Source organism: Sturnus vulgaris, chromosome Z (assembly GCF_052056855.1).
Source record: "Sturnus vulgaris isolate bStuVul1 chromosome Z, bStuVul1.hap1, whole genome shotgun sequence".
NCBI classification, from domain to species: domain Eukaryota; kingdom Metazoa; phylum Chordata; class Aves; order Passeriformes; family Sturnidae; genus Sturnus; species Sturnus vulgaris.
The window spans coordinates 66,913,369-66,927,671 of NC_142283.1; the positions used below are offsets into that span (position 1 = coordinate 66,913,369).

Below are 14,303 nucleotides of genomic sequence, written 5' to 3' on the forward strand. Positions count from 1 at the left end.
AAAATTAGCAATGCCAAGAGATACCTTCTACGTAGCTCCTCTTCAGTAGCAAATATTTTATGCTTAACTTGGAGGACTCCAAGACCTCTGGGAAGCAGAGGCAATAAAAAGGTCTGTGATCCTTCTTCAACTCCTTTCTTCCCAGATTTCACTGATATGAACTTACAGAATTCCTTCTATTTGCCTGGCAAGCTCTTTGCTGGCCACAAAAGGTTTCCCCCAGCCTCAATATTATTTCTTAGAAGTTAATTTATTTTACTTGACCTGACTTCCCCCAAGCTGCCCTGCAGGGGTTTGCTATCTGCCAGCCTCCCCTAGTCCACAAAGCCCCACTTGCCCTGAGAGTGCAGAGCATCCTTTGGGAGCACAGCTCCTGTGGCAGACTCTCAGCTCTGTCCCACAGAGCTCACCTGGGGTGGCCCTCTGTCCTGCTCTGGAAGCTCTGAAGAAGACACAAGAGTTTCACAAGAATTTGTAGGCACAAGAGTTTCACCCTGCCACCATTGACATGGCTGGGCAGGCACGGCCAGCTCCACTTACTGGCCACCCCCCAGCAGATTTCCTGGGCACCACAGATCCTGTGTGCCGAGGACACACCTCATCCACCCTCTGCCTTTGGCGCTGGTCACCTGCTCAACAGGCAAACCTGGTTTTCAAGCCCGACCCTTAAAAAAGTCAGACATACCCAAGGTGTCCAGTTTGCACCAGTGAAACTTCACTATCAGGACTCCACTAACAGGACAAGTAATTAGTCTGTGACTTATACTATTATAAATCAAAGCAGAGTCCAGCCAAGGAAAAGCTCAATATTACAGAGAGCAAAGAGTCACTATCAAGCAGTCCTATTACTGACCAAACACCTGAAAAGAACATTGTCATGATCGCAAAAGTGAGCACTGAACACCCTCAGTATTCAAAGTGACAATTAAGAGCACCATGAACTGTGCATTAATAGCACTAATAATATGCATTAATATTCATTAATATGCATTAATGCACTAATGAACTGTGCATTGTTGCTGATAGAAATGTCAGATTTCCTTTATTTAGACGAACAGAATTAAAAACTAGGAGATTATTGGAGACACACTCACAAAGTGTCCACAGAGGTTGCTTATTAAAGACTAAGGAGTATGTAATATGAAGAACCGTGTAGGCAACATTGGGTTTATTTGCTTTGCCATTCTATTTTACATTTTCTATAATGCTAAGAGCATACAACTTCTACTGGTTCAAGCTAAAATTCATTCTTACAGCTATGCAGCATCTACAGTTAAAGATCTGAAATACACACCACTTCTGAACATCTCTGTTTAGACTTACTTAGGTTCAACAGAAATCACCAAAACAAACCAGGTTAAAAGGACTTTTAAACTTAAACCAGCAAACAACTCGGCAGCAGCTGCAATTATTTCAGCAGTGATTTTTCTTTTTCTCTTTCCCAGCCACAGAGCTAGGAAACAAATCTGTTATTCTGGTGAAAGTGAAACTTCCGAAGAACTGAAACAAGCGTTTCAGAATCTATATCTAAACTGAAAAGCACTGGGACATGCGTGGTCTACAGCTGCTCCATGCTGTTAACCTTCATGACACACTTGTGTATTGCCAACTCTTTCATGTCTGTCTGCTTCAACAATATGAACAAAACAAGCAGCAGTTTTTGTGAGAATGGATTAGTACACACAGCACCTCTGGAAAACAAAAGGTTGCAAGAAAGCAGGTGGAAAATGACGAGTTGGGAAGAAATAGGAAGGCAATTTCAAGGAGACTATGCTCCCCAGTGGCACAAACAAAATGAAAATAGCGAGAGTTGGTGTCAAACTTTCTCTAACTTCTGCAGACTGAAGTCATCATTATTGCCCAAGGGGAAGCACTGAGGTGGTATTTTCTGTGGGTCAAGGTGTTCCTTGTGCCAGAGGTATCCCGTGGGACCACCAACATTACAAACAAACTGGTCAGTGCTTTGCCAAGTTCAGCTTAGCACTGAAAACAAAAAAAGAGACCATTGCAGTGTCTTGGTGATTGCCTACGAGCTGCACCACATGCAAACCTGACACTCAAGTGCCACACTGCTGAGAACACCTGTTTGCTGTGTGTGAGAACATCTCCAGTGTGAGAACATCTCCAGTCCCTATCACTTCAGGCATCTCTGCCCCATTTTGGTCCTCCCCACTTCAATACAAGCCATTCCTAAAATCCATACTTTGTATCTCACTTTATCAGCCTCGATGAAACTTGTCCTTACTTGTCACCTAAAATGCAAACATAAATAATGCAATTGCACTTTGGTATGTAACTAATCTTGCATATACTAAACTTTTCTATTATAAGTCAAAAAAGATAACATTTATATTTAGCTTTGCTCTATTTAAACTTCTTAACACGATGGATATAATTATAGACAGATCCGCAATGCTGTAAGTTGGCATGACTTTACCAAATTCTATGGCAATTTGTCAATTTAAATTAGCTGAGAATATGGTAATAATGTTACATCACAAAAAGTACAACAGAGAAGTTAACTTGGGACAAAATGAAGACAGGAATATGCGGTAAGCAGCCACAAGAAGGACAAAATGCTCATCTATGCCAGCAATTTATGACGATCTGCTCAGTACTCATGTCAAAGGTTCTGCAACTTACATACACTGAGATATGCTGGAAATGTGCTTTAAAAATTGCCATGCCACACAAGACAGGCCACCTTTCACAATGGTCTTCCAGTCAAAGACTTGACTCACTGTCCTGCTGGCTGACTATACCTCTTTAATAGGTGAAATAAGTAAAGACTGTAGCCAGCTTTTCTTGACCCCAAACGGTGATCGATTTATATCCTCCATAAAACCAATAGCTTTTGTAATTTTTATCCTGACTCATTTAACTACAGCTCCTGTTCTCTTCACAGACAGCAAATGCCTAATCCTTAGGAGCCCACTGGGAGGCCAGCATCTTCTGCACATCCATGTCTGCCTTGAAGCCAGGCAGTGCCAGATAGAGAAGGTATTTACCCAACATATCTCTGTGTTTGTTGCCCTTGCCAAAGGTCAGTTTTTCTGCTGAACTGCAGGAGGAATGTGTTTCTTCATGCCTTAAATAAACTTATACATTTTAGTGAACTAATATTTTTTAATATCTAATCATCGATGTTTAAACATAGAAAGAGCATAATAAGCAATTATTCATCACAAGAGGGACAGTCCATAACAAGTAAATGCTTATGAGTAAGATATAAATTCAGATACAAAAAGAGCCTAGAGTCTCCCTGTACTTGCTTCCTCCCCATCTGTGATTCACAGGGAGAATGTGATTCTTCTAATTCACTATATCTAGGTAAAACCAAAGAAGCATTAGACTCACTCACAACTCATCATTCAAAAGCAGAATATCAAAATGAACAAATAAAATGCAACAGCTAAAACACGGAATTGTAAATGTCCTTAGATTACACAGCAAAATAGTTTAATGAAAACTGAACTGGTACATGCCCATGTAATTTTACTTAATGCTTTAATCAACACTGAAGTTTTCTGTAAAAATTCCATCAACGGCTAAATCTGGCACAGAGAACACATAGAAAGCAGGAGTCTATACCACAGGCAAAGGTTATGTTTCTCCTGTTGTTACTTAAACATATCCAATTTCACTATTCCTGTCACCCACTGATAAAACAGTAGTCCTTCAGCATAAGCCTACAAAATCCTAGTTTTGAAATTTTATGCCAAGTCTAACAAGCTTTGTTCTACAGAATGGTTAAAAGTCTTCACAGAAAAAAAATTCTTTAACAATATACTTTCTTAAAAGAACAGAATTAGTATGTTCAGTTTTCAGCTGTAACTCTATTACAGCTACAACCATGTATGAAAGACTTCATGTAATATTCATAGAACTGCATTAAAACAGTAAACTATTTTATATAAGTCCCTGTCTGTAATGGAAGGATACTGATAGTGCCTGTAACTGCTGCACTAAGGCATAAATCAAGCATGTTTTCCAAAAGTTTTTAATACCTGAAGGTCAAGGGTTTTTTTGTCCGAAATACTGTATAACTTTTCTTTCCTATGTTTTTACTGTTTTGCAGAAATATATATTGAAATTACCAATTTCACACAGTTTAAATATAGACAAAATCAATATGATCCTTTAAGTTTTTTTCACTGAATAGTCCTTGAGAAGAAATCATAATCTCTCTTTCAAGTAATGGGTCATACCTACAAAAAGATCTTGAACCATTTTCATATTCAGCTTAAGAATTGATACTGATTCTGACTGAATGACAGATAAAGAGGTTTTTCATATGGCTCAGCAGATTACATCCTTAAAAGATGACTCTGACAACCAGGTTTTCAGGTGCTAAGGCTAAAAAGACAGAGGAGGAGCATGAGTTTGACAACTGGCCATCTGTCTGTGTCCTCAGCAACATCAGCAACCTGGTAAGCATGCATGAAACAGTTTTTTCCATCGACAGACTGCAGATCTCCAACCATCCACAAAAGTACTTAAAAATAAGAAAACATCTGCAAAGATGACCGAAAACAGAACTCAGATCTTCAGAATTTCCCCCATTCAAAAAAAAAAAAGAACCACTCAAACTGCCGTTCTCTATGAGAAGTCAGCAAGAAATCAAATATTCAGTAGTATCACTGTGCACACAAGTGAGCCTCATCACACCAGCAGAACTACTCTAGACTCAGAGCAGTAAATCAGATCAAGACTGTCAACAGGCACCTTTATTACAATGAGATGCTTCCTGATTTCAACACCTTTATCAACTCCAGACTGACAGAAGAACATTCTAATTATTTTCATATGTTATTGGATGTGTGAGTACTCTGGGATGAGATCTCCCTATCCAAGATGACTTTTCCAGCATTAAGGAAGAAGAATAAGCACGAATGAGTGATTACACACACACATACACACAAAAAATATGTAATTTGCCAAAAAGCTAATGACCTGAAATACTGTGTCTAATCCACAGCCTATTTTTTCTACTTGAGAGCAACCAGTGTCTGTCACAGACACCTTACACATTTTTGGGTAAAAACATGACAGCTTAATGGTGCAAAGTAATCCTGTCTTCTAGCTTGGCTCTTAATGTGAAAAATTCTTCTCTATAGACTTAAACTGGAACACTTATTTAAAGCAACGAGATTTGAAGATAGCAACCTGCACAAGATGAAATGCAGAATTCTGCATAATTTGAAATGGACTTATCCTTTAATTACATACTACTTTCTACAAATGGTATGTGACCATTTTTTGCACTCTGTTTTGGCAAAGAGTACATTTCATTATCCAGGTGACATGCTGTTGCCCTTTTTATTTCTGATCAATGCCTTTTGGCTAGAAAGAAACTTCTGAAGGGCTAGCTAGCTTCTTTGAGCTTCCTCTTTGCCCTTAATTCCTGGCTCCAGACAGGCTCCCACTGAGCAACTCTCCCTTGGAACAATTCAGTTCCATCCTAATTGCCAGGATATGCCACCATCTTATGTGACAGACAGGAGAAGGCAAGGAAGGCTCACACAGATCCTCTGCCTCCAAGGAAGCTACAGAAAGGTGCTCACCCCCCAGCACTGGATCAAGGCTGTTTTCTGCCTGCTGCCTTGCAGGAGCATGAGAAAGACCACGGCTTACTTGGACACCCCATAAGTAGGGGAATTTCTGATGCAAAACTCCCAGAACTCTGATTTGAAAAAGAAACAATTGCCACTGTTCCTTATTTAAGGCTCTTTCCTGCTCTTCCTCCCATAGAAGTTGGATGGATGCTATAAAGGAGCTACTTTTCCTCAGATGAGGCATATTCCAGGAAATACGTGTAAAAATCTTCACCCTCCAGTAGCAAGGAGGACATAAATTGTCCTCTTCCACAGGATTTATTTAATGCCGAACCAGAATTATACATTGGACGTTTTTCTAGATTTACTCACATTTCATCCCTTTCTTAGTTTTAATTTTAAGTGAACTCCCCCATCAAGTTTAAATTTACTTTCACTCTAGGTGCTGAAACTATTTTGATTTGGGAGTAGTTACACTCTGACTCAAATGAGAATTCACATTCTACACAGTAAGTAATTAGTGGAAAAAAATATGTCAATAGGTATCTTTAGCTCTTTATTTATAAGCAATGAAATATATAGGAAATTAGTAGAGATTAACAGGAAAAGGCAGAAATGGCATTAGTCCCAATATAGAGAAAAATGATCTAAATTAATTTTGGCAGAGTGAACTCTGCTTTCAAATTTATTTGTCTTATCACATTAACACTTTAACAGCGACAGCCTATGGGTTTATTTTTAGGTACTAGTATGTTAAAATACGTGATGAAAGTAGAGAAAGAAGTTACTGAAACTGCTTTCTGTAAAGACATTCAAGCACTCCCCAGCTCCATGCTGGGAAACTATTCAAAAAACAGTGCATATGTCTGTATGGCAAAAATACCTGCAGTATAAATTCTGATGCTTTTAAAAAGTGCTAAACAACCGGTGTTAATACCAAGACTGCTATGTAGTGTGGCAGCCTGACACTTCTGAAAATCAAACCATTAATTTAAATGCCTAAAACCACATTTTTCTCACTGAAATGAAGAGGTTCACAATTTAAAGTAGCTGTTCTTAGTATTGGTACATTAGGCAGCTGAAAGAGGACAGCAACTTGCTTCACCAGGCCTGTACAGGATCTCCACAAGACCCTGCTCTCCCTGAAGTATATGTTTTTTACATGATGCAGTGACGGGGATAGAGTTAATTTCAGACAGACTTTTTACTAGCAAGGCAAGAAGGAGCTGTCAGACACAAACCCAGCAAAATGAGGCAAGCTCAGTAACACCGTGAGTAGAATGGTGGTGGTGATTTTGTTTTTCACAACCCTTTAACATTGCACTTAATGATGCACTTCCACTATTGTGTTCTACCAGATCTCTTTCTAGGATGAGTAATTTGTTAAATCACACCTACTGAATTTCTTGCAGTCTTACCAAAAAACGATTTATAGGAATGTATGGATAAGTTTCATGTATGTACTGCACACAGACAATATTAGTAGTAGTATAAAGTTAGAATGAAGGTACATGAACAGAAGTTCATAGAATGGAAAATGCTTGTCCAGAGAGATTTTAAAACTGAATTTTTAGTAGCACCTGACCCAAAAGTGCTTTTTTTAAGTACTCAAGGCTGTATTCAACATTACCTTCTCGACAGAATCTTTGGTGAAAAAATGAAAATCACAATTCTTGCCATGTTACAGCTAAACTAGTTTCCCATCTCTCATAACACAGACTTCTCTCTCATGGAAACAGTGTAGGAAATGGTGTAGTAATGGCAAAAAGTGTTAAGCCGTATTTGATAGGAAATTTAAAATTTAAAGATGTAGAAATCCCCAGGTATTTTGAAACAGCAATAAGCAGATGGCTAGATTAAAGCTGTGTATCTTTCACCCCTCTCTTACTGTAAGAGTAGATTTTAGGAATATAATGACCTACTTAATAAGCTGAACACAAAGTTACACACAGCCGTCAGCACCAGCAGATGAACTACCTTGCACCAGCCTTTCCTAGGCTCCGCATAAAACTGATTACATCTAAAGTAAAACCTTGCAGGGCAATGGATTCCACTAAAATCAAGTTCTCACCTTCGTAAGTCATACTTTCACGAACACTTTCATCTCATGTAAGCCACCACAGTTTCCAAAAGGAGCAGTCCAACCTTCCCCTTCCAATCCTTGCACAGCCAGTAAGCACACTGCTCCACTGACAGAGGAGCTAAAGACACTGGGCTTAAACTACATGGTTATGGAAATAAAGAAAACCAACCAAATAAATGTGTTTCATTTTGGTATTTTCTGATGGACACAATTATATGCTTTAGTTTAAAAACTGTTTTTCAGTTTTCTCTTTTTTCCTGTATTTTACATAAATTGAACATCAGTATCAAGACATGAATCATTTACCCCAACCATGTTTTTCTTTACAACTTGCTGTTCCAATGACTTCAGTGTTACCAGAATTACACCAGAATTTCAAAATTCTCTACCAAATGGGATCTCTCATGTAGGCAGCTTTATAAATCCACAGAAGCAGCAACAGAGCATATCATAAAAGCAGAGGAAAAGATTATCTGTAGCCACTTATTGTCAAGTGGTTTAAACACCTGGTGGACATAATGTGCCAGAACTTCAGATACTGGTTTCATCTCTAGTTATAAAGTTACAAGCAATGCAGTCACTCTTTTCAGTGGCACAGTTCCTTATCTGTGAAATGCTTCACTACTACAGCGAAGTGGAAATTAACTCATCATTTTACATGAGAGCTTCTGATACCACAATAACATCCTGAATAAAATACAAAAAGCCAAATATTCAAAATAAAAACCATGTAAAATAACAAACTGCCTGTTACAATCATTGTGCTGAAGTACAGAAGGCAGAATATAAGTCCACTGGATGAATAGGAGATGAGAACTTTGCTGACAAAATGAATCTGTATGTTCAGGTACTATCTAGTTTATTTGCAATATGCTGCAGTATTAGATCTCATTATTAGCTCTCATGCACAACCTTATCGTCATTGTCCTTCACTGCCAATCGGAGTTAAGAACATATTTGAATGAAGAAGTATTTCAGGACTGATATGATGTCCTTGTTTAGCCTCAGGAAAAAAAAAGCAGGGTGAGAAAAATAATAAAAAGAGAAAATATCTTTTTTTCAGGACAACCAAGCACTGTTTCTATGTAAAGCATGTCAAATGACATATAAAGTGAAAACAACTTCAGGGCAGCATGCATTTTTATCTGAAAGATGACAGATCAGCAGATCTGTTCAGTCTGCATGGTTTCTGGAGGAACAGTGTGTCATACAGGGACAGAAAAAGGAAACTACAGATTCTTTCAAAATGGAGAACTCCACATATTCACAATTTAATATCTGTTTTAGATCCTGCAGGAAAAAAAAACATATTAAAAAGAGAGTAATTTTAAAATTTTCTTCTAGATATAGTTAAAGGAGAGTAAATCTTGCACAGTCACAGCACCTGACTGAACACCTCTTTTTACAAGAAATCAACCTGCTTATTGCTTTCTGACAATGAAATTAAAAAATATTAAATTGATAAACAATCCGCCCTCTATTTAGTGTCCACATTACACACGCAGACATGCTTTTACTAATAAATTGCTAATTACAACCTTCCCAAAAGAGGTCACATCTCTGCAGTGACAAACAGATCTAATGATTTGGAAGCATGAACACAATGCATTAATGAATGCAGTCTAAAAGGACTGTCTGAACTACTATTACTTCTCTATGGGATTACAAGTTAACTCCACGTAAATAATAATAAATGTCGTCTGTATCAGGCCTTGTATTTGCATGGATCTGCAGCATGCTTATGTACTACCTTAATATTTCAAAAGTGAAGGAAGAGACTGTGCAATCAATCCAAGCAACAAGGGAAAAAAATCAGATAAAGTCTGAGAAACTGGTTCCAAGAAAAAAAATCTCACACAGATAAACTCTGCAGTTTGAAGAAAAAAAACACAAATAAACCTCAGGTCCTCATAATAACTGAAATAATACTGGTACGCTGACTTCCATGGACTTACCCTGATGTACTGTGAATCTAGCCCTAGGTTATAGATTAGTATCACTAACAAATGGACAAAATGCGCACTACAGGCAACTACAGTATGCTGAGGAATCTTCAGAGAGATATTTAACTTGCTAGTATTGTTTTTTGCCAAAGAATGCTGTTTCTCAAACAGATTGCCTTCTTTCAAGGGCTTGTGCTCTTCCATGTAACCACTGTGGCTAAACCAAGGCCGTATTACACACTGACCTAAAAAAAAAATATTTAAAAGAAACAAAGCATGAAAACTTCTTAGTTCCAGGCACAGCTAATAATTAGTATTAAAGTACTGTCATCTTCCTTACACACCACTTCTACTCTTACTCATTCAAACCTTTTCTTGGTTTGAACACCCACTCCTTTGCCCATTACTCTAATGCTTGTGCTCCTGTGGATTGAAAAAACAAAAGTCATTGGGCTGAGCATCCGAAGCAACTGAACAAGGCCTGTTTGCCAATGAGTCCATGGCCATGATATGAAAGTGGCTATATCATTTCAGGACAGCTCCTGAGTGCAATAATCAAAAAATGGTGTTATCACTCAGGAAGTGCACAGCTGCACCAATGTCAGCAAGAAAAAACTCATACCCAAAGGCCAAAAAGAAGGTTCTAGGATGACCTTGTGCTCTCCTAAACTGTTACCATGTATAAGTCACTGCTGTTGACCCTGTACTGGAGGCTTGCCCAAATCCTGCACACGTTACAGTACAGCTGCTGCTCCACAAGAACCTCCTCTAAGAAGAAACCACTCACACATCTTTGATGTAAGAAGCTGAAGCTTTTTTCTGAATAGCTTTCATTTCACACACTTTGTATGTATGAGAGCTTACTGCCGTAAGCCTGCCACTCAGTACACCACTGTACACCAAACACACTGCAAAACAACTTCCTGAATCACAATGCAAACAGAGAAACACAGAGAACACAAAACCCTTCTCTAAAAGAACGCTTTCTAAATGTCCTTAAAATGTGAAAAGGAAAGTGGAATTTGACTGTGCTCTCTAAGTAACAACCCACTTCCACCAGTTTCTGTAAGCATTATGATTCTCAATTGTGTTGGAATCATCAAGGTCCTGAGACTGGTTTTCAGTCATCAATTTCCTAAGCAAATACTGACCCCTGTCAAAATTCAAGGCTGGGGAACATAAGGCCCTCTTCCTTTTCTCATTGAGCAAGTGCCAACACTTTGTTTCAACATTGATAAACCAGTTTGTTTGCCATCAGTTATGCCCTTAGGCTTATTCAGCTCAGAAAATGGAAACACTAGACAGGTTTAACTTCCTGTTTTCTTGCTATGATATTTGGTTTAGAGAACAGTTCAAAGTAACTTTCAAATTCAATCATTTTAGTTAAATGATAAATAGTATCTCTCTTAAATAGTTTTTACTTCATTGATTCACAGAAATCTACTCCACAACAGCTACTGTAAAGAAAAGCACACCATTATTGACGCCAAGAGACCATGCAGGGCTCAGCACCTCCACAAGCATGTCTGACTGTGGTTCATTTTACATGGACTTTTATACTTCCACAGTTCGGGGATCCGCCCTTGTTAGCTTATCTAAAAGGTACAGTTTTAAGGGCTGGGATCTTATGTAACTTGTGGTTTCATTATCCTAGGGTTACAAACGTAGTAGATAGTTGCTATCAAATTCATCACGTTTATCTAACTGGTACAATGCTTTGCGATAACTGTGCTTTATAGATTATGTTCTTCTATTTTTTTTATCTATTAAAGCAGAACTTATGACTTTGCATTCTTCTAGACTCTCACAACAGTTAACATGCCTCTTCCTTCTTATCACCTTAGCCCACCGGGCAGTTCCCTGCTTGCAGAAGCAGTTGTATTTAAGTGCAGCAGTTAATGCTCCTCTCCCTTCTTATCACCTTCGCCCACCAGCGCTAGGCCCTGCTTGCAAAAGTGATTACAGTTAAACGCAGCAGTCACACCTTTAAGGTTTCGTGAATTCATACCTATGCTAAGATGCTTGTGTCAAGTGAGGCCTGTGTTTCAGTATCAATCCCTTCGAAACTGTCTTAAAACCACACCAAAACAAAATATATATCAAAATACTGAAAGCAAAAGTATACAATGCGCAACCTAAAAACTTTGATTCACAGTTACTGGGTAAAATATTCTACTTCACTGAAAATGACAGAAGTTGTCCTTTGCTTTAGTAGGAAGCAGTAGGGTAGTGAGGTGGGAAAACATTTTTCTGAGCAGCCTTGGAGCTTGGGGACCATCTGGGAGTCTGGTCCTACAGCCAGATCCCAAAGTATGCACAGGGGGAGCATTGATGGCTGTGGGAATGCTGCCTCCACTGACAGGTTCACTGGCAAGAAATACGAAAGAATGCAGTACTTTAATGTGATGTATCCTACGAAAGAAAAGTTAACTGACAAAGATATCAGAGAAACTGAATTACTAAAAAATAGGAACCAAAAAATAAATGCAAAACTTCTTGCTATATCAAATTTTTAAAATATAGCTAAAAGAGATCAACTTACCATTTCCTTTCAGCACCTCATTAAGTAAATGAAAATTAACAATCAAGGAAAGCAGAAGAATGTGTTCAAGTTTCTACACATATTTGCTTTTGTAAACTGATAAGCACAACAAATGCTGACATATATTTTGAAAATGTGCACAGGCACAATTCAATTTATAACCACAAGCTTGGATCCACTTAAAATAATATTTAAACATTCAATACAACATTTTTTAGCCTTCCGAGTTATACTGAAATTTCTTTTAATGTCTCAGGATTTAATTTGGTCAACTGCAGAGAGCCTTGCATCTGCCATGGGACCAAATATGGCTCTTATGCATCAAAGAAAGCTGCTGATGTGAAATTTGGCCTATTTGTTATTACAATCTTAACTTTCCCCAGTTTTTTAACATGAATTAACTTTACACCATACATTGATGCCTTTTCAATGTTTCTGTTAGGTCTACATACGGCAGGAATTTTACATCTCTGCATAAACTGAGGAAAAAGAAAAAAAAAAAAAACAAAGACAAAAAGCTTCACAGAGCAGGACTCTGAGGAACGAGCCTCTGACGGCTAGGATCACCTTTCTCATCACCTCCCTCCACACCTCTTCCTCGGTTTATGTTTGCAGGAAGGCCGATGATTTAATCATCCTTCTTGCAAAAGATAAGGAAACAAAAAAAAAACCTGCCAGGTTATTGAACCACTGCATTTTACTGCCACCAGGAAATGGAGTCATTACTGTAAAGAAAAGTACCTTTTGGAGCCTCCAATATAGGTGAAGGTAAAGGTGGAGTCTGAGTACCTGAAATCTGAAAGACAAAGAGCTGCTTTATTACAACTTGTCTTTATTTTGGCTGAAGTAGCCGAGTAGCTACGGAGCAGCATTCAGCTCCCGACACGGGGGCGGTGGAAGGGGAGTCGGGGTGAGCCAGAGTAAAATGCAGCATCTCCCCCCAGCCCCTCGCAACAAGTGCCCGGTGCTATGGCAACGGCAGGGAATTCCATTGTCACACACGGCAACAGGCAGCCGACAGCCGGGCTCCTGCGACGGCTCACCGCGACCGGCAGCGCCGGGGAGGGCGGCAGGGGCTGCCGGCACGGGCAGGGCCCGTCTGCGGCTGGATGTGCCACGGCCTGGGGCCGAGGGGCCGCCCACCAACAGCGGCGGAGCGAAACCCCCCGAGCTGCGCCGGGCTCGGGCTCGGGCTCGCACCCAGCGCCGCCGGGGCTGCGCGTCGCCACCGCCGCGCTCCCCGGCTCGGGATGCCGCCCCCCAACCCCGCCCGCCCCTCTCCCGGCCGGCGCCCGGTATCCTCTGCCCTCATATGCCCTCGGAAGGAGAGGACGAAGACGGGGTCTGAGAGCGGCCCCGCGGCCGGGAACGGCGGCGAAGGGCACGGGCACGGCGGGAGCGCGGTCCGGGGCGGGCGCGGCGGCGGCGACAGCGACGGGAGCCTCCGCGCCGCCAACCTGGCGCCCGGGGACAAACTCACCTGCAAACAGGCAGTCCTTCTCCGCCTTGCACTTTTGGATCACAACGTCAATATCCTTCTGAATCCTCTCTTGTCTTGAACACATCCCCATGAAATAAATCCCAGGGGAAAAAAATAGCAGCCTTTATTTCCACCCCACCCCACCCCCCGCGCTGCCAGGGTTTTTTTCAAGATTCAGCCCGAAAGAAGGAGCCCGGGGCTGACGAGCAGGAGCCTCCCCGGCGGCCCGGTGAGATCCGTTCGGCCGGTTGGAGGACGTTGAAGGCAGCCGGCGGGAGCCGAGGTTGTTTGCCCAGATGCGCCCGCCCAGATGTGCCGCCGCTGCCGGCGAATGGCAATTTCCTCACAATGGATCCAGCGGAGGGTGGCGGCGGCGACACGGGATCCCCCCACCCCCCCACGCCCTCTGGGTTTTTTGGGGTTGGTTGGCTGGTTTAGTCTTTTTTTTTTTTTTTTTTTTTTTTTTTTGGAGGCGAGAGAAAAATTAAAAAAAAAAAAAAAAAAAAAAAAAGGGAAAGGAAAGGGAAAAAAAAAAAAAAAAAGGGCGGGGGGGCCAAGCCGACCCGGCCGCTGCCGCTCACATCCCTGCCCCTCCCGCCAGCAGCGGCGATCGCCGCGCAGCAGCAGCACAGCGCGGAGAGCCGGCGGCGGCACCCGCACCCGGTCCCTGGCGGCGCGGCGGGGCCGGCGCTTGCTGCAG

At 40.9% G+C, this 14,303-nt stretch overlaps 1 protein-coding gene across 1 annotated transcript in view; it reads right to left on the bottom strand.

Moving 5' to 3' along the window:
- PARP8 (poly(ADP-ribose) polymerase family member 8) overlaps positions 1 to 14,015 on the bottom strand; it is a 123,313-nt gene extending 109,298 nt beyond the window's left edge. The window contains exons 1-2 of the mRNA XM_014884268.2: positions 13,604 to 14,015; positions 12,865 to 12,919 (exon numbers count right to left, since the gene is read on the bottom strand). Of these exons, the coding sequence (XP_014739754.1) occupies positions 12,865 to 12,919; positions 13,604 to 13,694 (146 nt within the window). The 5' untranslated portion in view covers positions 13,695 to 14,015. The remainder of the gene's footprint in view (positions 1 to 12,864; positions 12,920 to 13,603) is intronic.
- Between the last annotated feature and the right edge of the window lie 288 nt (positions 14,016 to 14,303).